At 32.5% G+C, this 24,322-nt stretch overlaps 6 protein-coding genes across 8 annotated transcripts; 4 read left to right on the top strand and 2 right to left on the bottom strand.

Moving 5' to 3' along the window:
• The first annotated feature begins 169 nt into the window (after positions 1 to 169).
• On the top strand, positions 170 to 1,428 carry LOC110993686. Its single transcript, XM_022260038.2, has 2 exons — positions 170 to 245; positions 395 to 1,428. The coding sequence occupies exons 1-2, from the start codon at positions 242 to 244 to the stop codon at positions 1,426 to 1,428; spliced, it is 1,038 nt and encodes a 345-aa protein (XP_022115730.2). The 5' UTR covers positions 170 to 241.
• On the bottom strand, positions 1,379 to 7,086 carry LOC110993684 (scm-like with four MBT domains protein 1). Of its 3 annotated transcripts, none has more exons than XM_022260035.2 (8): positions 7,068 to 7,086; positions 6,475 to 6,577; positions 5,208 to 5,618; positions 4,856 to 4,978; positions 4,315 to 4,443; positions 3,233 to 4,095; positions 2,627 to 2,802; positions 1,379 to 2,306 (listed from the first exon to the last, which is right to left on the bottom strand). In XM_022260035.2, the coding sequence occupies exons 2-8, from the start codon at positions 6,544 to 6,546 to the stop codon at positions 1,489 to 1,491; spliced, it is 2,592 nt and encodes an 863-aa protein (XP_022115727.1). In that variant the 5' UTR covers positions 6,547 to 6,577; positions 7,068 to 7,086; the 3' UTR covers positions 1,379 to 1,488. The 3 variants fall into 3 exon arrangements, with proteins under 3 accessions (XP_022115727.1, XP_022115726.1, XP_022115725.1); XM_022260034.2 differs by lacking the exon at positions 7,068 to 7,086 and adding an exon at positions 6,663 to 6,756; XM_022260033.2 differs by lacking the exon at positions 7,068 to 7,086 and adding an exon at positions 6,658 to 6,730.
• Positions 7,087 to 7,387: 301 nt separating this feature from the next.
• Positions 7,388 to 10,917, top strand: LOC110993685 (CSC1-like protein 2). Its single transcript, XM_022260037.2, has one exon. The coding sequence runs from the start codon at positions 7,672 to 7,674 to the stop codon at positions 9,916 to 9,918; it is 2,247 nt and encodes a 748-aa protein (XP_022115729.1). The 5' UTR covers positions 7,388 to 7,671; the 3' UTR covers positions 9,919 to 10,917.
• A 3,327-nt stretch (positions 10,918 to 14,244) lies between these two features.
• LOC110993690 (translocon-associated protein subunit beta) lies at positions 14,245 to 15,661 on the bottom strand. The gene is made up of 3 exons (XM_022260041.2): positions 15,520 to 15,661; positions 14,970 to 15,346; positions 14,245 to 14,688 (listed from the first exon to the last, which is right to left on the bottom strand). Exons 2-3 carry the CDS (start codon positions 15,339 to 15,341, stop codon positions 14,488 to 14,490), a joined length of 573 nt encoding a protein of 190 aa, XP_022115733.2. The 5' UTR covers positions 15,342 to 15,346; positions 15,520 to 15,661; the 3' UTR covers positions 14,245 to 14,487.
• A 45-nt stretch (positions 15,662 to 15,706) lies between these two features.
• On the top strand, positions 15,707 to 16,380 carry LOC110993691 (protein POLR1D-like). Its single transcript, XM_022260042.2, has 2 exons — positions 15,707 to 16,036; positions 16,122 to 16,380. The coding sequence occupies exons 1-2, from the start codon at positions 15,969 to 15,971 to the stop codon at positions 16,378 to 16,380; spliced, it is 327 nt and encodes a 108-aa protein (XP_022115734.1). The 5' UTR covers positions 15,707 to 15,968.
• Position 16,381: 1 nt separating this feature from the next.
• LOC110993689 (centromere/kinetochore protein zw10 homolog) lies at positions 16,382 to 21,528 on the top strand. Its single transcript, XM_022260040.2, has 5 exons — positions 16,382 to 17,897; positions 18,958 to 19,164; positions 20,074 to 20,203; positions 20,730 to 20,871; positions 21,276 to 21,528. Exons 1-5 carry the CDS (start codon positions 16,382 to 16,384, stop codon positions 21,489 to 21,491), a joined length of 2,211 nt encoding a protein of 736 aa, XP_022115732.1. The 3' UTR covers positions 21,492 to 21,528.
• The last annotated feature ends 2,794 nt before the right edge of the window (positions 21,529 to 24,322 follow it).

Genomic DNA, 24,322 nt, shown 5'->3' with positions numbered 1-24,322 from the left:
ATATTTGGTGTCGCAAAGGGCATGGAGCAGAGTTTTTTTTGCTCTTAACGTATAATGTACACATTGAATGTTTTACCTAAGATAGTAAACCCCACCTCATTTTCATTACTACTGTAAAATACTGGCTATAATATTTTTTTCTATTCGCCATCTTTTAGTTAAATTTGAAGGTTGAACTGTGTGTTATGACTTATGAGGTTAAATAAAATTATTTATTCTTATATAAATTACAGTGTTCCAAATGGGTATGTAACGACAAATGTAATCTATTATATATTATTATAACAAAGATTTTTAGTAGTTTTAGGTTTAAGTAAAATTACATAGTTTTTATATAATAATTAGTTACGTACAGTTAAATTATTTTTAAATGTAACCTTATATTTCTCTTTAGATAACATTCAAGCGCGTCACAGTTCGTACACAAACGCCTACCCTTCAGTATCAGTGGATACAAGAACATTTTCTAAATCAGATATGAATATGAGTAAACCTCACTGCAGTAGCAAATTAAATGAGAGCGACATTTTCCGTGTTAAAAACAGTTGTGAAGAATACTACAAAAGATACGAATACGATGAGAGACCAGTTAAAGAAAACAGTTCAATTGACAACAGCTATAAGGAAGACCGAATGTCTGGTGACACCAAAGATTCCATAGCTAACTCAGAGCTGGATAATTTAGAATTAAAAGTATTAAAAAATATATCTCACGAATTTCAATCTGATGATACGTCAATTGAAAGCCTCGAGTCTAACATTAAACTATTTAAATGCACTGTTCAGGAAATATTTGATAAATTCTATAACAGCATGAATGATTATGAACTTTACAAACAGAGATATAGAGATATATTATCAAAGAAGAACGACTCTATCCTGGAAATGGAAAGTTTTATTAAAAATATGATTCAAAATATACTATCCATATCTGAAACATCTATTGATAACATTAAGACAAAATCCAATGTGGGATCACTACCTCAGGGGAGTACTGCTGTTGAAACTTACAAAAACGAAAATTATTCATCTGAGTCGGCTGATGATTCAAAGTGCAGAAATAAAAAAGAAGAAACACTAAACATTTACCTTTTAAGTGTCGCTCCTTACGTAGCTATAAAAATGAATAATCGCAATCAGCTGTCTGAAATCGATATACGAGATTCCAGTATAGACGAACTAGAAGGGCAATTGGCTTCAGCAGAAAATATTAAAATGATAGCAGCCAAGAAAAGACAGCTGGAAAGATACATAACCCAGCATAATGTCCAGCCCAATGACAGAAGTATACCTATAAAAGTATCATGTCCAAAAAAAGATATATCATTAAACGAAGATTTTGCTAAAGATAAGCAAGAAGAGAGCATGTCACTTATATCAAAAATTTGCAACTACATCTGCAAGAGGTTTCGAAAGGCATCTTTCTAGTAAAAGTCAAGATTTTCCAGTTTCTTTATTTCAAGACTAGACATTAAATACAACAACTAACTATTCATTTTCTTCAAAATTGATTACATAATACCATCTTATCATTGTTATGTGCTTACACAATTGTATAGCAAATTCCTTTTTCATATGGAGAAAATCCCTTATGATGTCCAGATCCAACATAATAAATGCTTGGCCATCTATTTCTTCTTGTTTCATTTTCTCTGCTACCAACTTGCAATCTTCTGTATTCTTTAGATAGTTATACACGTCATCTACCGTCCAGTGCAATGGATTTGGAGCAAGTTTAGTTTTGCCTTTAAGCCAGGCCATAGGGAGATCTTTTTCGAACATTTTATTATCTGTAGGCAGTGGATCGTCAAAGCTAAATTTAAGTTTCTTAAGTTCTGGTTCCTCACTATCAGAAACATCGGAAATGTTTTTATCTCTCGAATTGGAACTACTTTCATTGGTTTCATTTTCTGTGTCGCTATCGTGTGTTTGTTTCTTTGCACATGTGTTATTGTATATTGTTTCTACATCTTTCTTATTCCAATGAGATTCTTTCATTTGTAGTGCAAAATTTGGTAGTTTAGCGCCGCGAGTTTTCATTTCCATTTTCGGGAAGTTCTTGGCGTCTCTCCTTCGTCTAGTGTTTCGTTTGTAGTCGGTGAGACTTTCTGGGGAGTTAGGCCTAGTTCCAGATTCTGATGGTGGTGTGGATCCAGCGCTATGCTCGCTTTCAACAAATTCTCCATCCTTTGGATTTTCAGTTTCAATTGGTTGTGGTTCTTGACGTTTTTCAGGTACAGGTTTTTTCTTTTTACGTCGTCCATTTACCGAACCTTTGGGCCTACCACGACGTTCGGTTCCGTTATCTGAAATATTTTTATTTATATATATGTAGTTTTATAAATAAACTTTACGGCTAGGTTTGAAGTAACATACATATTTAAATTAATTTGCATTGAAGCCTAGAACCAGGTGAATCAAGGAAGCACACATTACATTTAAAACAAAGAAGACCCAAAAATTGTATGATACAATTAAGTTTACAATTTAGTTTTTCATATTTTACTAGTATAGTCAAACTAAAATTTATATTTCGACAATAATTACAATTATACGTATTAATAATAGAATTTTACACATGGAACGTTATATTTGAATCAGAGAAAAGAAACAGAATAAAACTTACGGAATGTAGATTTATCAACATTTTGGCAGTTATTGGGACACACGTCAGGATAATGTGTTGGTCCGAATAAGACAGGACATCCCTGCAGTTTAACACACACGGAGCGGCAGAAAGAGACAACTTGATCGGGCGAAGTTACTATGGGGACGTATGCGTGGTACGTACTTGTTTTTAGTCTGGAATGGTGTAAATAGATCGAGGTTATAGCTTATGTATCTTCTAAGATTCAGCTTTAAAGAACGCACCAACTGGGTCATTGGTTTGCCATAAATATTAAAGCAAGACTAGTAAACAATAGGGCTAAATTTACCAAAACATAGTGGTCATAGTGTGGGCTCAGTTGGAATTATTAAGATAGAGTTTTTTTAGTAAAAAGCATTATTAGCATTATTATATTTTAGAAGTTAACTAAATATATTTTAACTTTTTATACACAAGTTATACGAGACGGTATGTTAAACAATGTAATTATTGTTAGAGAACATTTTTAAAGAGTTTAAAATATAGAACAGGATGTAACTATAAATATTTGATGAACAATATTTGTATTAGGAAGAATTATACGAAGGACACATTTTTAATTAAGAACAAGACGTCTTTACTTACTTGGCTCTCAGCATCTCAAGCCTCATACCCTCTTCAGGCGGACCTTCAGTTTCCCAATCTTTCAATAATTTAGCTGGCTTGTATGACGCTGATATGATTTTATTTAAAACCTCCTTCAAGACGAGACTCAAGGGACCCGGACCAACATGTTTTGGCAGCTGAGACAATTTGTTCCGACTAATAGATGGACCAGCATAGCATTTGTAGTTGAAGAATATCCTATCACACCATTCCTCGGTGGTTTTCAATTCTTCCCGCACTTTTTTGGGTGCCGGAGGGTCTTTTGGAACTTCTTTAGGTGACACGTCTGGTATATGTAGTTCGTAATTATTACTATCGCACCATCCAACAGGCAAAAGTAGGTCGCTGTCTTGAGAATACCAGAATTTATCGCCAATCGGAAGTAATTCCACTAAGACCATATGTTCGGCTATTCTTTCTATATTTGCAACGTGTATTTCTTCTTGGTTGAGTGGGTTAACAGCTTCCAACTTCATGTTTGGCTTGATGTCTTTAAGCAAATCCTTTTTACCGAAGCAATATTCTGGTGCAGGGACAGAAGATGTCTCAGCCAGATATTCATCCCAGTCAAAGTTATCTTTACAGGATTTTGGTTGCTTGAATGGAATGTTGTTTTGCTTAGCAAAGCCAATAGGATAAATGTATGGATGCATGCTATCACAGAGCCAGGCCATTCTAGTATCTTCATAATCTTCTAAATGGTCATCAAAGACAACTAAAAAATGGAGGTTATTAAAGATCTTGGTAACAGTAGCTGGTTGAATAGTTTTCATATCCTCAGGGTTTAGTGCCTCCACTTTCATTCCTGTTGAGAAGCTATGAGCTTCATAGGTTTGATTGGCCTGTGTTGATGTTAAAAAATATACTTAGTAGAATAGATGTGATAATCAGCACATATTAAGACAATTTAATTTTATCCAGTGATCAAAAAATTTAAATGATGTGAATGTTAAGTGACTTGCTTACAATGCAGCCATTATTGGTTGTTTAACTTTTGAAGTAGAGTTCATTTGTTACAGTTTAAATATGTATTAAATTATGTAACTATTGAAGAAAATTACCTGAAATAAATCAGAAGGTGTTGGTTCCTTTATAGATTCTTCAGCGCTCTGCCTTAGTTGTGCACTCAATTTGTTCTTACACGAAAACTTATTTACTTTGCCGGGATATTTGAACTGCCATGGTGAACCCTGACAATAAGAATATTTTATAGTGTATAATTTTTTTAACACATTATTGCACTTAAAAAAACTCTTGGTTTCAGATATTTCTGTATCAGTTTACATAAAATAAAAAAAAATAAAATACATAACAACGAAATTAATACGGAACATAAGATCTTCTAGGTATCACTTATTCCACGTCAATCAATTCAAACTTGTAGGCCGAGAGAAAAAGCCGGCGTAAAAATAATGAGCAAGTAGGTGATCATCCTTCTGTATCTGGCATATGCCATTGATTTCCGACTTAGACGTCTTTTTACTATTTATTATTGGCCCAATAACCTTGCTATAAACTATCTAACGTCTATTAAGAATTTTCCTTTTTTCTTATTAAGCCAGACATTTCTGGTCACACAAATTAATCCCAATAAATTCTCACCTTATTAGTAACAGAACCAAAGGTACTTATTCTAGGGTTGGAGAAAAACAACCACGATTGTGGCAGATCATCGTCTGCACCGTCGTAACGCACTAACAGACGACCACCAATATTATCATGTACCTAGAAAAATATAAAATTTAAATAATAAAATATTTAAAAAAAATCTAAAATGTATAACATAATTATTTATGGTGTTTTGTGCTCAGTTAGATAATATTAAGTTTAGAAAGTAATTTGTTCTTAAAGACATTTCCAAAACCGAGAGATAATAAATACATAAAAGCTTATTGTAAAGTATTTATAAAGCAATTCACAATGTTATTTCATTTAGTATATTATATAAACTTACAGTTGCAATCCAATATTTATATGGATCCAAAGAATTCTGTATTTCCACTTTCATACCAATTTTTATTCTATCTATTGGAGAGAGTCCTTTATTATTTAAAGCTTCCATAGAAACCGATTGACCAACCACAAGGGCTTTTTTCATGATTTCTATTATTGAGTCCCCACATCTGTCATTAATTTCATCAGGTGGTTCTATTAGTTCATCATACTTCCCACACCACCCCAGAGGATGCACTTTGGTGTTGGATATGTCACACCAGAAGTCTGTTTCAGCTCCAATAAATTTGATTCGCAGGAGGTGCCCACAAACCATAGTTATTTCAGCTATCCAGTAGACATCAGGATTGTTTTTGTGGCAAACTTCAAGGAGCATGCCTTGTTTGATTCCATTATGCAGACTGAGTTCTACCTGTATTATTATAAAACTTGTCAGTTATTCATATAATGTGTTTATTTTTGAAGATATATTTGTGCAGCTATATCCACCATATGATGCAGGAAAAGTATATCTAGTAGAAAATGGTATCTAGTTGTTTATTTTGTGTTGTTTTTGAACATATAGTTTTATCAAAATCTCAAGGAGTAACTATTAAATTTGTTATGGTTGTCAATTCTAGAGCCTAAGATTGAAAATTTTTAACTCACAGTGATATGAAATTAAAAACTCTTGCACCAGATAATATAGGCTTTCTACAAAGACAAGATTTTACTATGTATTTATCAGGGTTTGTATATGCAACATTACATAATTATTTCTGGACTTATAATTCAATTTAAATTTACAATTAAAAGAAATAAAATTAAAACCTACATTTTTTTATTCAATTTAAGTAGATAAATGTGGTAAAATCAATTAAACTTTATATATCATTATTTTAAACCATGAATTTAATGAATCACACGAAAACCATATTTTTTCTTCTTTATTATTATTTTTAAACATTTAATATAAGAAAAGTAATTTTTGACTTTGTATTTATTAAATTAAAGCAGCAAAAACTAAGTGCTATCATAGCATACTAACATTGAGAATTAAATAATTTTTTTAATTCAAAGAGAACATGAAATGAAAGGACTTTATGATAACGTGTTGCATTTAATTTTAGACAATATGCTTATTAATATTATATCGTTCTTTTTCCCATAAAGTTCTCAAACAAAAAGCGTATTTATTTTTAGCAAAACATTTATGTGCGAAAACAGTTTAAATAAATATTATTGTACTGATAATTTATATTATGATAGTACTACAGTTATAGACTTACGTGAGAAAATAATTCTTCAGGGACAGCAACGCTTTTATTATCTTCTAAATAGTTATTCCAATCGAATTCCATCGCTTATTTGCTTGATTTGCAGTTGAAACAGCTGTAATAATTATTATCGATAACAAACAAACACATACTTAATAATTAAATAACTCACAACTTTTGTAATTGCTTCATTACAAAACCTCTCTCTCGTTGGACCTCATTCATGTTTCATAATTAATTTTTACACTAATATCACTAACTAGTCTGTGCATGAATTGATTACTGATGAAAATTAAAAAAAAACACAGGCAACCCGATATTTATAGTATTTTAAAATTATACAGCAAGAGATTAGTTACCACTTTGCTTAAATTTTACAAAGACAAGAATAAAAGTTTCACATTGATTTATTTGCGTTGTAGATGTATTAACCCGTAATTGTAAACAATAGATGTTTAATATAAATAAATGTTAATAAATTATGATTATATACTCTAAAATATTATTCACGATATAATATACTTAGTAATTTAGTGTATTGCATCTTATGGAAAAAACACATAAAATTGTAATATTATGAATATGTAGTTTAAAATTTTATGTACCTAGGTGTGACTAACTATCGACATACTTGTGACCATTTTTAAATCGATATCATATTAAATTAATAACGATAAACCATTAACGATTCCATATTTTTTACAGAACAGAAGGCAAACAAGCAGGAGGCTCACTTGATGTTAACTTATGCCGCTGTCCAGGGACTCTCTCGATATCATACGGCTCTAGAGTGCGTTGCCGGCCTTATATCCTTTTGCCAGATTAAAATAATTTTTGGGAAGAACTCCTGTGTTTTACGTAAAATGCATAAATTTGGTACACTGGTCACTGACAGTTGGATTACGTTTTTTAGAAATTGACGTTGACAGTCAGTCTTAATAAGTGACAACAAATATTTTTTTCCAATATCCATTTTCCAATCGAAATTCGAAACAAAGTTGAGAACTCGTAATATTTATCTGATTTTGTTTGCAATTGCATTAACGATTTAGTATAGATTTATCTATCCAAAGTTTCAGATATTAAAAATTAAATGTATTAAAAAAGTATAATAAGTGTGAGTCATCAGTGCTTTGAATTAAGTGCTTTATGAGTATAGTGTAAATTATGTGATTCTTGCCCTTTCACTGCTGCTGTATTACAACACCAATGATGAGTCGCTTCACTTCTGATGGTTTTTTATATACACTATCATCAAATTCCTCAAACGGAACCGATGACGAGGGTTGTATGTTATGGAATTCAACACAAAATGTGATAATTACTGGAGCATACAATGGAATTCCGCAGACCTTGATCTTAAATGTCATATCATGGGTTTGTTTAATTTTATTATTCTCTGTATTGCGCCGTACAGCATGGAATTATGGACGTATGGCACTGGTGCAAAGATCGAAGAATCGTTGGACGAACCTTTTCTACCGTGGTGGCGATGATGACGCGCTTGTTGATCGACGTCGCAACGCCGATGAGTCTCTCAGTATTGATGAAGGTTTCTTCACGTGGCTTCCAGCTGTGTTCCGTCTCACCCGCGAACAAGTGCTTGCAAAGTGTGGCCCAGATGCTGTACATTATCTCTCATTTCAACGACATGCTATAACACTTATGTTTATTGTCACTTTAGTTTCTATTGGTATTATTTTGCCAATAAACTTTCAAGGAACAAATTTACAAGTAGATGCAAGCACATTCAGTAGAACTACTTTGTCAAACCTTACTGGAACATCTTATTGGCTTTGGGTTCATACTTTGATTAGCATCTCATTTTTGCCAGTATCTGTATTGATAATGAGAAGATGCACAGGAAGAAAACCGGTTCCTACATCTATGACTGGAACAATAATGATAACCAATATCTCCAGAGCAGATAGAAATGAAGCAACAATAAGAGCTTACTTTGCCCATAATTTCCCACATATACAAATTATAGACCTAAAATTGGCCTTCAATGTAAATAAATTAATTGATGTACAAGAGAGAAAAGAAATGGTTTCTGAAGCTTTAGTTTACACAGACACATATTTTAAGAAAACTGGGAAAAGAATAACCGTGCGACCCCAACTCTGTGGACCTGATGTTGATGCCCTTGAGTACTACACAAATGAAGAAAAGCGTTTGAAAGATGAATCTAAAAGGTGTAGGGCCATAGTACTCAATGATCCATTGGGTATAGCTTTCTTAACTTTACCTTCTTATCAATTAGCTGAGCATGTTATTAGCAATTTTAGTTTGCATCGAGGTTGGGTTCTGACTCATGCAACAAATCCATCTGACATTATTTGGGAGAACCTTAGTGTTCAGCCAGGAGTGTGGTATGTCAAGGCCATTGCTGTTAATTTTTGTCTTTTTATTGTTTTGTTCTTTTTGACAACTCCAGCTTTTATTGTAAATTTAGTAAAGAATGTTTTAGTTAAACCGGAGTCAGTGAGCAAATTTAGTAGCCTTATTTTAGATTTTCTCCCTACATTATTGCTCTGGACTATGGCAGCTGTGATGCCTGCACTGGTTTCATTTTCTGATAAATTCTTATCCCATTGGACAAGATCACAGCAGAATTATTCTATAATGACAAAAACAGTAACATATCTACTCCTCATGACCTTAATATTACCTTCCTTGGGATTGGCTAGTGCAGATGCTTTGTTCCGTTGGACATTGCACCACGTCAATCAGACAATGCGCTGGGATTGCGTGTTTTTACCCGACAAAGGCGCATTCTTTGTAAATTATGTAATAACCTCAGGGTTCATTGGCACTTCACTTGAACTGGTTCGCTTTCCTGAACTATTTCTTTATGTATGGTATCTTTTGCAATCGAAATCGAAAGCTGAAAAAAGTTACGTAAAAAAAGCGATTTTGTATGAATTCCCCTTTGGAGTCCATTACGCTTGGAGTCTAGCAATCTTTTCTATAACAATGGTGTACAGTCTTGCATGCCCTTTGGTTTCTCCATTTGGACTAATTTACTTTATTTTGAAACACATTGGCGACAAACATAATTTGTACTTTGCTTATGGTCCAAGTGACATGAGTGGTGTCGGCGGAGGTCGAATTCATTCGACAGCCGTGCGACTTATACGAATTTCAGTCTTACTTCTACTTATTAATATGGCTGCGTGGGCGGGTTTGCGAGCAGGCTTCGAAGCTCGTACAATAATTCTAATTATGGCATCTATTGTCACATTTGGAACATTTTTATTGCTTAGCCCATTCCCTAGTTGCACACCACCAGCACCTCTGCAAGAAGAATCCAGTGTCACCCCTAAGGAATACGTGGCTCCCGTACTATTGCGACCGGTTGATACAACCCCTGTGTCAACGCCATCTACTCCAGATTATGGAGCTTCCTCACCAGTAGTGAATCTTGCCTATAACCCAGATACCATTAATATATAATATGTAAGTTATATTAATTGGTAAAAATCATTTATCGCGATTTATGCGTAATAAACCAAATATCATGATAACTGATAATGATAGCCACATGTTAAAACCGAAATGTGAATTGGAGATTAAGTGTTGTAAATATAATAATGCAATATTTTTATATCTAATATCTAAGTAAATGCATAATATTCACTTTCATAAAGATCTTAAATGTTTCAACACATCTCTATTGGTTAATATTTAGTTTTTAAATTTGTAACACCAAACAATGCGTACCTAATTTTATAATTTTTTAATGAGATTGTATATGAAGTATCTCTTTACATAAACTAAGTCAATAAAATTCATTAAAATCACAATTTACATTCCATTAGTTATAAAAACGTTTGGAATTCAATTTGAATTTAAATCATTTACACTGGTAAATATCAGTATATCACTATTCATCTATAGCACTATTCAGCAATTTCAAAAATACATATTGATTCTAGAAATACTAGTCGTCTACATAATTACTTAATTATTAATAAGTTGTATTTTATAGATGATTCCGCATATCCATAATAAACACTATATAGAAGTGTTTTTGCATAGAAAATAATGTGTCTGCTTGTTTCATCAACCGCCTTCATGAAGTATTAAACTACAATCTAATTTTTTTTTTTAAATTAGTACATTGCAACATAGATATCAGCTACTATAGTTCAATTTTATTTAAACTTAGGTAAATTTTATTATAATTTGAATTAATTAAATAATTTTTAAATATAAGATTTTTTTATAACAATCCAAGACCAGATTAATCAACAAATGTATGTTTTTTTGTATTTGGATTGATTGATTATTTACAAAATATAAATTTTTTTTATACAACCTGGCTGTCTATTTTCTTGCTTTATTTAATCCATTGTTTTGTTTTGTACAGAGTATATTATATTATTTACCTTATACATAACCATACCTTAACATAACTTTGTATGTGCGATGAATAAATGACGTTTGAAATAAGCGTGCAGTTTTATTGTTGTCGATGTTCCCTGACACTTTGTTTATTCCACGGAATTATATTAGCCATCAGTTAAAATTTTTAATCCATTGTTTAATATTAGGTACTTATTTATATAACAAACAAGTCTACAAAAATTTTTTTTATATTTGAGTAGATCCTAATAAATTTTTTAACATTATTATTGTTGTAGATGATCCTAATAAACTTATTAAAACGGAAAACCTACCTAGTAAAACAGGTTATACCTAATTATTTTATTATATACCTAATTAAATATTCAATACCTTTGTATAAATTCAAAACTTATGTGAGAAAATCAAGTATTCAAATTTTCTTAATAAAGTACCTATTCGTTGCTTAATAAAACTAGTTCACACAATAATATGCTTAAACCCATTTCATGTGCTAGTGCGATTACTTGATCGAATTACTATTTTTATAATAGGTTGCTGTTTTGTATGAAGGGAAGAGAAATATTGTTATGTAGGCAAAAGACCCCGCACGGGCCATCCCCTGCCATGCCCTTACTTATATTTTGATGATAAATGATTCGATCTTTTCGTCGATTTGTTACTGTGACCGAAATTGGTTATGTAAGCAATCCACTGAGCGCAGTTGTTATATGAGCATTTATTAATCTTAAGTCTTACGAATAAAGAATTTTTTAAACCCTATTAATGAATATGTGATTTAATAATAGTGGTAGTAGCTTTGATACTACCGAACTACCAAGGCATTGAGCGGCATTGTCTAGTATGAAATGAATAACGTGACCAGACGTCCCGTTTTGAACGAGACTGACCCTTTAACCAATAAATCAAATCAAAATTTATTTATCCAATTTAAATGCGACTTAGGGCATGCTTATGAATGTCAAAAACGTTTACAAAATTCGCAAAAGAGCAAAACTACGCCATCCCTTCGCAAAACTACCAGGAGGCCTTGTTCTGAGAAGAATGGGCAAGAAACTCAGCAAGTTTTACCCTCCCTCTACATACAATAATTCAAAGGAAAAATGTCATAAACCACAACGTCATTTAAGTTACAAGAAATAAAATAAAAATCTGTTTTGTGATTTACCACATTCACCATTACAATAACATTCTAATAACGAGAACCGGTGTCCTCGAAATAAATTGTGGCACGCAAAATTGTTTCAAAAACCGCGCGAAAGTTTGAGCAGCATAATATTATAATAAAAAACGTGCCAAGAGTTTCATTCTGATTTGAAATCGTCAACAGCTTATTTAAAACAAATTTGTTTTTCTGACATATACCAAAACAATTAAATCATGCGACTTATACCAACTTGATCCACTGACATACATAATCAATCTATCGATAGTAGAAGGGATCTTTCCTGAAAAACTAAAAATATCAATTATCAAGCCATTACAAAAAAATGAGCGAAAACACAAATTACTAGTTATAGACCAAAAAACTTTAATTCCCATATTATCTAATTTTTCGAAAAAGTAGGTCATGTAAAATAATAGAGAATTTCTTTTTATTATACGATATTCTAAAAAAAGAACAAATTGGTTTCAGAAAAAATTGTTGTACCACGCTTGCGGGCTTTGCTCTAGTCAAACAAATTACTGAATGCTTATAAGTTGCAGTTCTAGATATGACCTGGATATGATGAATGAGATGAAAAAATTTGAATACTACGGAATAAGAGGTATGGAGTGCTTTGGGTGAAAGTATACATTGAAAATAGAATGCAATATGTGGAAGTAACAAAGATTTATATACTAAAACAAAAAACCTATAGATCCAATAATAAGAAAAAAATTGTCCCAAAAAAATTAACATCTCATTGTTATTGTTCAAGTTGCCGAGATTGTTAATTTATAAGTTAACAATTGGAAAATAACTGTCTGTCAACGTTGAGCTAAGTATCAGGTTTACAACTACAAATACTGACTATCAGTATTAATACCTTGTCAATGTATTAAAAGAAAAAAGTCGAAAATTTTTCCTTAACATAAATATAAGTTGTTGAAACAGGAACTTCACTTTAGGTATCCCATACAAATGTCATTTCGTTGCGTTAACCAATATATTACTATTGTTATCACAACAAATAGTAATCCTGTCTTTTGTTACGATACCATTTCTTTTTTCAGTGAATTGATATTTAGTTTCTAATGTTGAATCAGGAATAAAATGTAGCAATCATTAGCAAGCTTCAGAAAAAGATATATTTCTTAAGTCATTTCAAACCGGCTTAGTAAATTTACAAACTAATCATCTTTTTTTGTCAACCATGTATCAAAAATTAATATGTACAAGTATTCTTATATAGTTTAATAATTGTGACGTACCTACCAAATGTTTAGAAACTGTGCAGTTATTTTTGGAATCCAATGATGTTCAATATCAGTATCTTGCTAACTAGAGATTCGTATGCTGCTGTATTTTAGTATTTATTGATTCCATAGAATACATTTTTAGAAGCTTAGTTTAGAAAAAATACTGGATAGGTGTAGAATGACTGTAATCAGTTCTTAATTTTTCATAAGATAAGAATTTTTTATTTTCGCTCAGCAACCGGCGGTGGACGCACAGGCTGCTCTTCGTATTCTGAGCGGGGCAATTTTGCGCTTTTTTTACCATAAGTCATTATCTCGGGACAAACGGAGCAAACTAGCAAATGCTCCTTTTCTTCGCCGATATTACACACCATACAGTAACTTTGGGGCTGTGTAATTCTTCCTGTTGTTCTTTGTATTGAATTGCTTAGAGACCAGTTACGGCACTTTTGATAATTGGCAAACACATCGATGTGAAAGTGTTTTTTACTATAATAAAATAAACATTGTCCATCCCATTTGCCTCTGAAAAAATCTGTAACATCTACTTAGCAGTAAAATTTTCGATGGTTGTAGTCTTTTGGTTTGATTTTCTGGACTATTTAGTATCTTATAACGACGTAATCTTAAGCCTAACATTCGTTGAAGACTTGCACAGTCGAGGCTGGCTCAAGGAGGTAGCGTGTTTTTTTAGTAATCGTGGATGCATCGCGATCGCAGCCGCGGCGACTCGGTCGATGGTTTTAATCGACCGCACAGGTCTATTTCGCGGGCGAATTGAATGATTCAGTAAACATTTCGTCGCTTTGAACTTTTCTACCCACAACCTAAATAACTAAATACTAGGGGTGTCACTTAACAACGGATTTCAAAGCAATTACAAAACTTGTGTTGTGCTTTCAACACATTGCAAAAGTTGGTTAACCCGTCGAAGTGAAAGTGGTATATATATACTACTAATTAATACGACAATTTATTTCTTCGGAGAGAGGATTAAATCAAACAAATGTATAAATTGTAAAAATTAATTTATTCTTTAAATTATAACAATGAGGATGACTAAGATGGATAAAAATGAGACTAATGCTGCCTGAGGATGCTACAGAAATAAAGTGTTTTGTGCTGTTTAATTCAAGAATCAGAGTGAATGTTAACTTTCCTAACAAAAAAAAAATTTGCTTTATATGTAACAGATTAAAATCAAGCTTAGCAACATTAGCCATGTATGAACCTAACTTAATTAATGTATCCATTCTAATGAGTCTTTTTTGGCTTTGTAAGTTTTTCATATTTGCTCTTTGATGAATACCATAGACCAAATGGAATTGCTAGTGAAGGCAGTGTCATAACTGCAAAAGCTGCCCAATCAAGAATATGTGACGAGAATTTACGGTCATAATCTTTGAAGGCAACAATAGCTCCTTCACCAGGAGCACTGCTGATTGACAATTGTACCTAAAATAGAATATAAAATGATTAACAAAACAAGACTATTTTATTAACAAGCAGATGTAAGCATGGGCATAGGCTCACACATTTCTAACAAAAAGCAATCTTTACTTTATCCTGTTAAAATTACACCCTGGGTGTAATTATGACAGTATAGTTGACTAAGTTAAATGTAATTATTAAATAACCTTATGATAATTGTTAATTGATAAATTATCATATTTTATTTTTAAACAAACATTCATATATGAATATGATATTTATAACAAACATTCATTCATGCTCACCTCGGTAGATTCCTCATTTGGCCTGTATGATACTTCTGCTGCAGTAAAGTTGAAGTAACCAAATCGGTTTGACCGAACGGTAACTACATGTGATACATTTGTTTGTGGTGGTATTCTATCAATTTCAGCAGACAGTTGACCACCAACAACTGAGAACACTTCGGGATGAAAGCCATTGTCAATAAGTTTAACGTCTACAGCTGGTGCTGTTCCAACATTATATAAAGTATATTTGATAAGTATGTCCATATTTTCGACTAAATATTTGTTTAGTACTTGTTTTGATACTAATAATTTTGCGGAAGCTGCTTCTTCATCTGCTGCCACTGCAGCAACGATTAATACGAGAAACGAAAATATTTTGAGGGCCATTTTATCTGAAAAAATAGGAAATTGTTCCACATCAATTGAAATAGAAATTTATATCTAGTCCACTTAGCAGCAAGTAGAAAACGTTTTGGTTTTCAATTAAAAAATATAATATTAAATGGTATTATTACCAAAACTGTATTTTTACATAGACGGTGAGAAAATAAGACAGAAATCTTACCAAAACTATTATCCAAAATCTTACGAAATAAATAAGCTCGACAGAACAACACCGCAAAGCTTTGCAGTAAGTTAAAAGTGATTGTTACGATTTTGACAATCCTTCATACGTGGCTGACGTTTCATTCCACGCGTTCATCGTATTGGCACTTAACTCGCGTTCAAGCTTTCTAATTTCAAGTAACCTTACTCAAGTCCTATACGTCGCTACAAAATTAAACGCAACTCTTAAATTTGGTTGTATTGAATACTGATTTTCATATTTGACAGCATTGTCAAAAAATTCGTAAAAGGGAGGACGGCGATTTTAATCACCATATTTTTAATGTTTTGATCGTTTTATTTATCGCAATGGCTAAACAATCGATAGGATTACTGTAAAAAGGTGATTGCTAATTGCTATCATACCGTGGAGACGAGATAGGACTAGTTAATAGAATATTTCGAACTATGACAGATACACAAGATGATACAAAAACCCCAGATAAAGAAGTGCTAGATGACGAAGCTCTAGAGAAGTATGTTAAATTGAACATATGTTGTTAATGTTGTTTGGTATAATTAAATAAATTCATCCCTAAAATAATATGCGTTTTGTTTTAGATTAGCAGTTGAAGAGCTAATACGAGAAGCAGTTCAGGGTGCAGCAAGAGCGGAAATTGTTGGCCCTTCAGGTTGGGTAAAAGCCCCACAGCAGAAGACTAACAAACGGTTTCTTGTCAATACACTTCGGAATGCTGTGAGCTCAAATAAATATAATACATCACGCAATAAAAATCGGCATTCCTACCATAAATATCCTAAAAAAGACCAAAAACCTGAAACTACTATAAAAAAGGACAAAATTAAAAGAAAATATTAAAATGGAAGAATTCAATATTGATTCCATATTATCCAATATAGTTGACCTTAATGAAACTAATTGGACGCCCATATCGAAAATTCCCATTGTTTTAAAAGAGATTGAAAAAGTAAAAACAGAAATGAAAACATTTTTGAACAATAATGACTTTGATATATCAGCTGTTCTAAAAGAGTCCAATGAATTATGTGTTGAAAGTCAGCATCTAATCAAGGAAATGGAGACTTGTAAACAGGAAATTGAAGAGGTTACTATGGATGAAATACTCACATCTATTGAGAGTCATGATTTAATTACCAAAGAATTAGAAACTGTTAACTTTGTGTATAAAATAGTCAGTGACATTATCTACTGTGGGAAATATGTAAAAGAATATGAGGAGAGAAAAGGAGATCAGAGTTATTCAAGAGCTGTTGACATTGTGTATGATTTACTAACTTATGTTGATAATCATTCAGAGAGCTTTAATCACTTGGAAATATATTCTAATGCAAAAGTTACTGGGCAGCTCATATTAGAAGGAGTAATGCATGAATTATTAACTGAATGGGAAAGAATGGTAAACTATGGCACTAGAATAGATAAAAAGAACTGTACTATTGCAACCATTACTGTAGCAATAAGTGAATCTCTATCAAGTATAGACATACTGAATGCGCTGGATAAGTGTAAAAAGTTGGAAGAAAGAGTTACAGCCTTAGCACAGTTTATTTTGAAGGAGATTCTTATACCTTTCATGCATCACCTTTGCTTAACCGAGTCTGAATGTGATGAGGTTTCTATTGTGTGTGTGTCTATTGAACAGAAACCAAATTATAAACCAACTTATGATGAAGTAATAGGAAATATTAGATTATTTTTCCAGTACTTAAGAGAAAAATTAAATATTGAATTTAGAAGATCAGTTACTTTATTAAGTTTGATTGGTCAACAAATTTGTGATGAATTTTGTGAAATGATTATTAAGGATGTTTTTATTCACACTGTTCCAAATAATATTACAGATCTACAATCATACAATACGGTTACTTCTGTAATACAAGATTTTCAAGATTTTCTTCGCTCAGTCTACTTTTTTCCTGAGAATGGACCTTCATTATTAAGTTATATGGATAATATAGACTTTCTTTTTGCTGATAAGTCAAGCCAATATTTCTTGGAAACGGCAAGAGGAATTATGGTCAAAGACTTGAGTATATCAATGTCAATTGGGGTTGAGAAAATACCTGATAACAGTCGTCAAATGAAGATGACCAATAATGATGATGTTGCAGAGGCATTGGCCATTCTTGATAAGACAATTCCACAAAGTCTTTTTTACTTCCCTAGATGTATGATCTCAAAGACAACTCAAGAGTTGTTAGATTTAGTTTATGGGCTTATGGAGCAAGCAGTACAATGCACAGATTTTGTTTGTAGAAAATTATATAATACTTCTCGGTTCATTTTTGAATTATATGATGCTGTTGTTCCATACCATCATGAAAACTTCCTGCTGACCATACCACAATATGTTGGTAAGTTTTACTAACAAATTATTACAATTAGGAAAGATGGACAAGTGGAAGTAGTGATCTGAGTTATGTGCAAAATATGGTAGTTATTGGTATTTTTAATATCATTGCATAGATGAAAACTGACCCAATTTTTATTATTTATATGTACATATTAAAAAAAGTATTTTTTTATATGCAGCTATACAGCCAAGTGCCTTTCTGTGGGAAGCTAAACTTTAGTATATAACTAGTCTGGCTATAAATACTGTTACATGAACACTTTTCCTCTTTCTTTTTATTTATTTTTTATTTGGAACATATAGCATATTATTTTGAAAACTTCTTTCGATTTTGCGCCATTTCACATTTTTCATGTTCATTATCAAATTACAATATGGACTGGGGTGTTAAATAGGCTTGCAGTGATCGCCTTGTACAACCCCCTTGCCGTCGCTCGGTCATATTCCGAACACTTTAAAAGCTTGATACCAGCCGTATGTTCGTATATCATACTATCAACAGATACAACAATACTTTGTCTGTGGAAGACTTGAAAAGATTGGGGCGGCAGCGTGCTGATAGTACATCAAAGGCTTTTACAGCCAGAATTTGTCGGAACCCCATTATGAAGCAAAAAATCTTATAGCGAGAAATGAAGATTCCCGCTAGGACTGTGTATTATAAATCTTGACCTGAAGCTTGGTGCTTATCGTCGATATACAGGACTTGCCCTGAATCAATATTTACTTATGTACAATCAGTATTAGAGGACACAACTTGCTCTGAACGACACCGCGACATTGAGTCGCGAATTTTTTCTTGGAAACAGTGCGTAACATAGATTCGTGGTCAAACGGATTTAAGGCCTGTATAAAAACCAAAGGTGGCCATTCCGAATAGATTTATTTTTTACTGAGACTTCAATAAATATGTAGGTATAAATTTTAACAATTCTTTCATTAAAAAAAATTGCATTTTCATTTGTAACAGAACTTATGGCTGGACTAGGTATTGTATTTGTTTTTTCATACTTCTTACTTTGTCTTATAAACATTTCTACTAATTAATGTATATTTTACAGCATTATTCCATAACAACTGTTTGTACCTTGCACACAATTTGCAAACACTAGGTGATAAATGGCTTAACCTGATGGAAGGCCGTCAAGTCAACTATGCAATCAACTTCTTAGACCTTGTTCAGAAGATGAGAGAGCTTGGTTACAAGTACCTCACCATGCAAATGCAGCAGCAGAGGAAACAAATTTTGGATAATATTCGCACCTCCGGTAAGTGTCACTGGTCTTGAAAAAAACCATTCTAATAAGTTATTAAATTTAATAATTCTGTATAATTATCACTTATAAGTAAGAAAGGCGAAAAGCGAAAAGGTGGACACGCCTTTTCGCTTTCGCCAATAATTTTTTTTAGACAATTATTTTATTTTTTTATGATACGGTATACAAAAATACATACAATCCTTCATTTTCAATTATTTGTTAATTAAAAGCTTATGACATGAACTCTGAGGTTCATATAGAGAAAAAATTACAGAACAACCTAAAAAGTTTTCATTTTAGAAAACAGAATAGTCTCTGGGGTAGCATAGCAAAATGTTCCAAGTTAGTACATACTAAACAGGTAGGCTAAGTAAAATCACATTAAGGAGAAACGATGTTCGCAGGGGCAGCTAGTTATTTTATATAACTAGCGGATCCGACAGACGTTGTCCTGTCTATACGTCTTTAATTTGAAAATTTCAAACTTTTTTTAATAAGCTAAAACATTCTGGACCATTTTGATGAAAATTATTATTCAAATGTTATGACAATATCTAACGATCCAGCACATGGTCTACAATAACACAATGATAACAAAACTTTTTTTTAATTTGATCGCAGCGCTAACTGTCGGGACAGACTAAAATGAAAATTCGAATATTATTTAAAATTTGACAGTGCGATGGTAGCGCCGTCTGTCGGATCCAATGTAAAACATTCGAAAATCAACAACTACTAATTAATTAAAAAAAACATTGTCCAGCGGACAAAATTGTGAATCTAAACCATTCTCGAATCTCCACGAACACACACAAAAAATTTCATCAAAATTGGTCCAGTCGTTTAGGAGGAGTTCAGTCACATACACACGCACACAAGAAATATATATATTAAGATGTAATATTTCATATTTCACAGATTTAAATTGCATGGTTGGAAAAGATGCACTCGGTGAAAACGCAGAAGCAGCAGTGAGACAGTGTCTTCGTCAATTGCAGTTACTCAAGAATGTTTGGATCGGAGTCTTTCCGGCTAATGTATTCACCAGGTATTTTATATATTTGTCAACACTTTAAAAAAATAAACTAGGAATAAGTAATAAAACCTGAATAATCTTTAGTTTTGAAATATATAATAGTGGTTGATGCAACTGTTGTATCAGCTTTAATTAACCACTAGGTAATTTTGAATAGGATTTTATGAGTGTTTTGATAATTTTGATAATTATGACTTACCCCTTTATGTAGTGTCATAAATAGGAGTTAAGGTAAATAATTAAAAGGCCAATGTAAGGTTAGCAAAATTTCTACCAGCAAAGCAGGTGGTAAAAATATAATTAAAATTGTAATTTGATTTAGGAAATTTGTTAGAAAAAAAACCTTCACGAAATTTTGTTGTGTGTTATAATGAAATTTTTTTAATTAGATCAATGTTCTAGTGATTTTCTGACTAATTGCAATAAGTAGGTATATATAACTGAATCAGTAGTCTGAATATTGTAAGAATAACTGAATCTGGTAGTAATTAAAAAAAATATATTTTTTTAAAAATAAAATAAAATAAATAAATTTCAGATTAATGGCAACACTAGTCAACATGTTTATGGATGAGTTAATACATAGAGTGTGCACCGTTGAAGACATTCCCGTGGAGATGGCAACACAGCTCACAGACATGTACAACTTGGTTGTGCTGAAAGTACCACATTTGTTCCATGTATGGATTATTTTTAATTTTATAATATAATATATATATATCTAATATAAACATAATCTTATATAATCCTTCAATACTAATTGAAGGAGTTAAAATAATTAAAAAAACTAGAAGTGTTAAATATGAGTGTATTTTTGACATAACACTAGTCACAGAAATTATTCATAACCAATAACAATCTTCGTCAATTTAAACATAATAGACATGACTTTTGTTTGGGTTTATTATAGATTTGTGTTTAAGTTTCGGTAAATTGTAGTTATTTCTTAGTATATGTTTCCCTATAATTGGGTGCAATGGGAATCTACAATTTTACAAAATACACATTTTGGTTTCTCAAACTAACAAAATACAACTTTTCCTGGTTTGATGTGCTTGTTATTTACCAATTTTATTGATTACAGAAAACCGCTGACGTTGAAAAGCACGTGAAGGCCTGGCCAAAGTTTAAGGAGGTTATCTTTGTTCTTGGAGCATCTCTTAGAGACCTTGATAGTCACTGGAATGACGGAAGTGGACCACTAGCAATATACTTCAGTACAGAAGAGTTAAGGAGTCTCATTAAAGCCTTATTCCAGAACACACAGTACCGCGCAAATTTCCTTCTCAAAATTAAATAGATTGTAGTCCATATCTAAATTAAATGGTGTTTGATTAGATTGTTTTTTTAATAGTCTACCTATGTTACCGCCTCTGACCCATAACACCTACCCCACATTGCATATCAACAATCTCCAGTTTTTGTTTTTACAAGTGGTACATATTTAAATAAAGCCTAATGGAATATAAACTCAAATTTAATATGATTGGTCAAATTGAATTTGAACATTGACCAACTGTTACTAACACGGCTCACTCGTTTGTACCCAATTTAACAGATGAAGGGTCGCGTTACACTGACAGCTCAGGAGACAAGAGTATAAATCTTATGTGTGAATAGTTGTAAGTTGTGTATTAATACAATAAATGAGATTTGAATATAAGTGTCTTATTCATTTCTCGCATCCGCTCAAAGTGGCGAACATTTACAAGCCCCTAATTATCGTAATGAGCCTGTCCCTTAGCTAAGAAAGTCCCAGCACCTTGAACCTCTGATTTCAGTCTGTTAGCTAAGGTCTCTTGGTGCAGACATCCCATACTTATTATTTATATTATACAAATATATTATTATCTATTAGGGTACAACTGTAGAGCTCAGGCATCCATAGGTTTGTTAGGTTGTTAGTCCTCACCTTCTTATATAGTTAGCTACCTAGTGCAGCGTGCTAATACTTACACTTGGCGCTTATTATTGCCAAATGTTGTTCTATTAGTTTGTGAGATATATTGGAAAAAGAATACTATTGAAGTTAAGGTTTGGCTTGTTAAACATTCTGACTTAAAAAGGCTGGCCCAGGAAAACCAATTAGAAGTTTAAACAAGTCGAAGTGAGTTCCGAGGACGATGCACGCAGTGGACGCCTTAAAGAGGCTGTTACTGACGAAATTATTAAAAAAGGCAATAAAATAATTTTTGCATGACAAAAAAGTGGAGTTAAAAATATAGGTAAGAACTTAAAATTATCAAAGGAACGTGTTGGACATACCCTAGATGAATATTCGGTTCTATGTGAATTGTGAGCTCTATTGAAAGTGGGTGCCGCATGAGGTCACAATCTTTAAAAACAACAGTGAATTGAATAGACTAAGCAGTGTTTGAAGATGTTAAATAGTAATTAATTAGATTTTTGGGAAAGATTTCCCAGCAACGACAATCTTTATTAACCCTAGAAAGATAGTCTGCGTAAAATTTACGCATGCGTTTTCGAAAAATTGCTCTCACTTTCTAATTAGCGCGAATCCATAGCTGTGCGTTTAGGACATTTCATTCGTCGTTGGGAGCTGCCACGTGCCGTAAGTGTCAATGAGGTAAGTGCCACCGATTTTGAAATATAACGACCGGGTGAGTCAAAATTACGCATGATTATCTTTATCGTGACTTTTATGATTTTGGCTCATATGACAGTTTTATTGTGTTTCGTAACTTTTAATACTTTATATCATAACTAATATAGTTATTTCATTTTTAAAGATATTGAGGCAAATATATAATACAATGGGGAGTACCAATTTAAACGAACACGAAATCCTGGCCGCTCTTATGCAAAGTGATGATGCTTCCGTGTGAGGACACCGACAGTAAAGTAGCGGACCACGACAGTGAAGATGAAGTGCAGAGTGACACAGAAGAAGGGTTTGTAGATGAGATACAAGAAGAACAGCCGACGCCAAGCGGAAGTAATATCTTAGAAGAGCAAAGCAGTACTGAGCAACCAGTATCCACATCGGCCTTTCGTAGGATCGTAGCCTTGCAACAGAGGACAATTGGTTTACCTCAATCCCTTTGGCAACAAGCTTGCTCCAAGGACCTTATAAGTTAACCATTGTGGGAACCATACGATCAAACAAACGTGAGATACCGGAAGAGCTAAAAAACAGTCGCTCCAGGCTAGTGGGGACATCGATGTTTTGTTTTGACGGACCCCTTACTTTCGTCTCCTACAAACCGAAACCGGCTAAAATGATTTATTTGTTATCATCTTGTGAGGAGAATGCTACTATCAACGAAGCTACTGGCAAACCAGAAATGATAATATATTATAATCAAACAAAAGGTGGCGTTGACACGCTAGACCAAATGTGTTCTCTGGTGTCCTGTAGTAGAAAGACAAATAGATGGCCTATGGCTTTATTCTATGGAATTTGCCTGCCTTAACATTGCCTGCATTAATGCATATGTAAGTTACAGCCATAATGTTAATCGTAAAGGAGAAAAGCCTCTGAGTCGCAAAAGATTTATGAAAAATCTTAGCTTGGGACCGTCTTCTTTGTTTATGCGTAGACGTTTAGAAGTACCTTCTTTGAAGAGATATTTGCGAGATAAAATTTCTGATATTTTGCCAATTAAAGTGCCTGTTACATCCGAAGACTATAGCAATGAGCTAGTAGCAAAAAAAAAGGATTTATTGTTCTTTTTGTCCTTCTAAAAAAAGGAGAAAGGCAAATGCGTCCTGCAAAAAATGTAAAAAAGTTGTAATGTCGTGAGCATAATACTGATATGTGCCAAAGCTGTTTGTAACTTAGTTTTATGTAAATGTATGTTCCTAAATTATAAGAAAAGCTTACTGTTGATTTTCTACTTAAAATGAGTCTGATTGTTAGAATAAAAAATAAGTTTTCATTAGGAAGAGTAAGTGTTATACTATTTTATTGACTTATAGAAGACGTTTAAAGTTTTGTTTATTTTTTAAATACAAATAAAGAAGTTTAACAAATTATCTGCATTATTAATTAATTTAATATATGAGTATATATAATAACATAGAATTCATTAAAATAAACTATTAAACCTAAACCTACAACTAATTCAAATTCATGCGTAAATTTTACGCATGATTATCTTTTCCGTATTA

The sequence above is a fragment of the Pieris rapae genome, chromosome 20, assembly GCF_905147795.1.
Source record: "Pieris rapae chromosome 20, ilPieRapa1.1, whole genome shotgun sequence".
NCBI lineage: Eukaryota > Metazoa > Arthropoda > Insecta > Lepidoptera > Pieridae > Pieris > Pieris rapae.
Note: the sequence above shows the minus strand (reverse complement) of the source record. Positions and strands in the feature narration are given on the sequence as shown.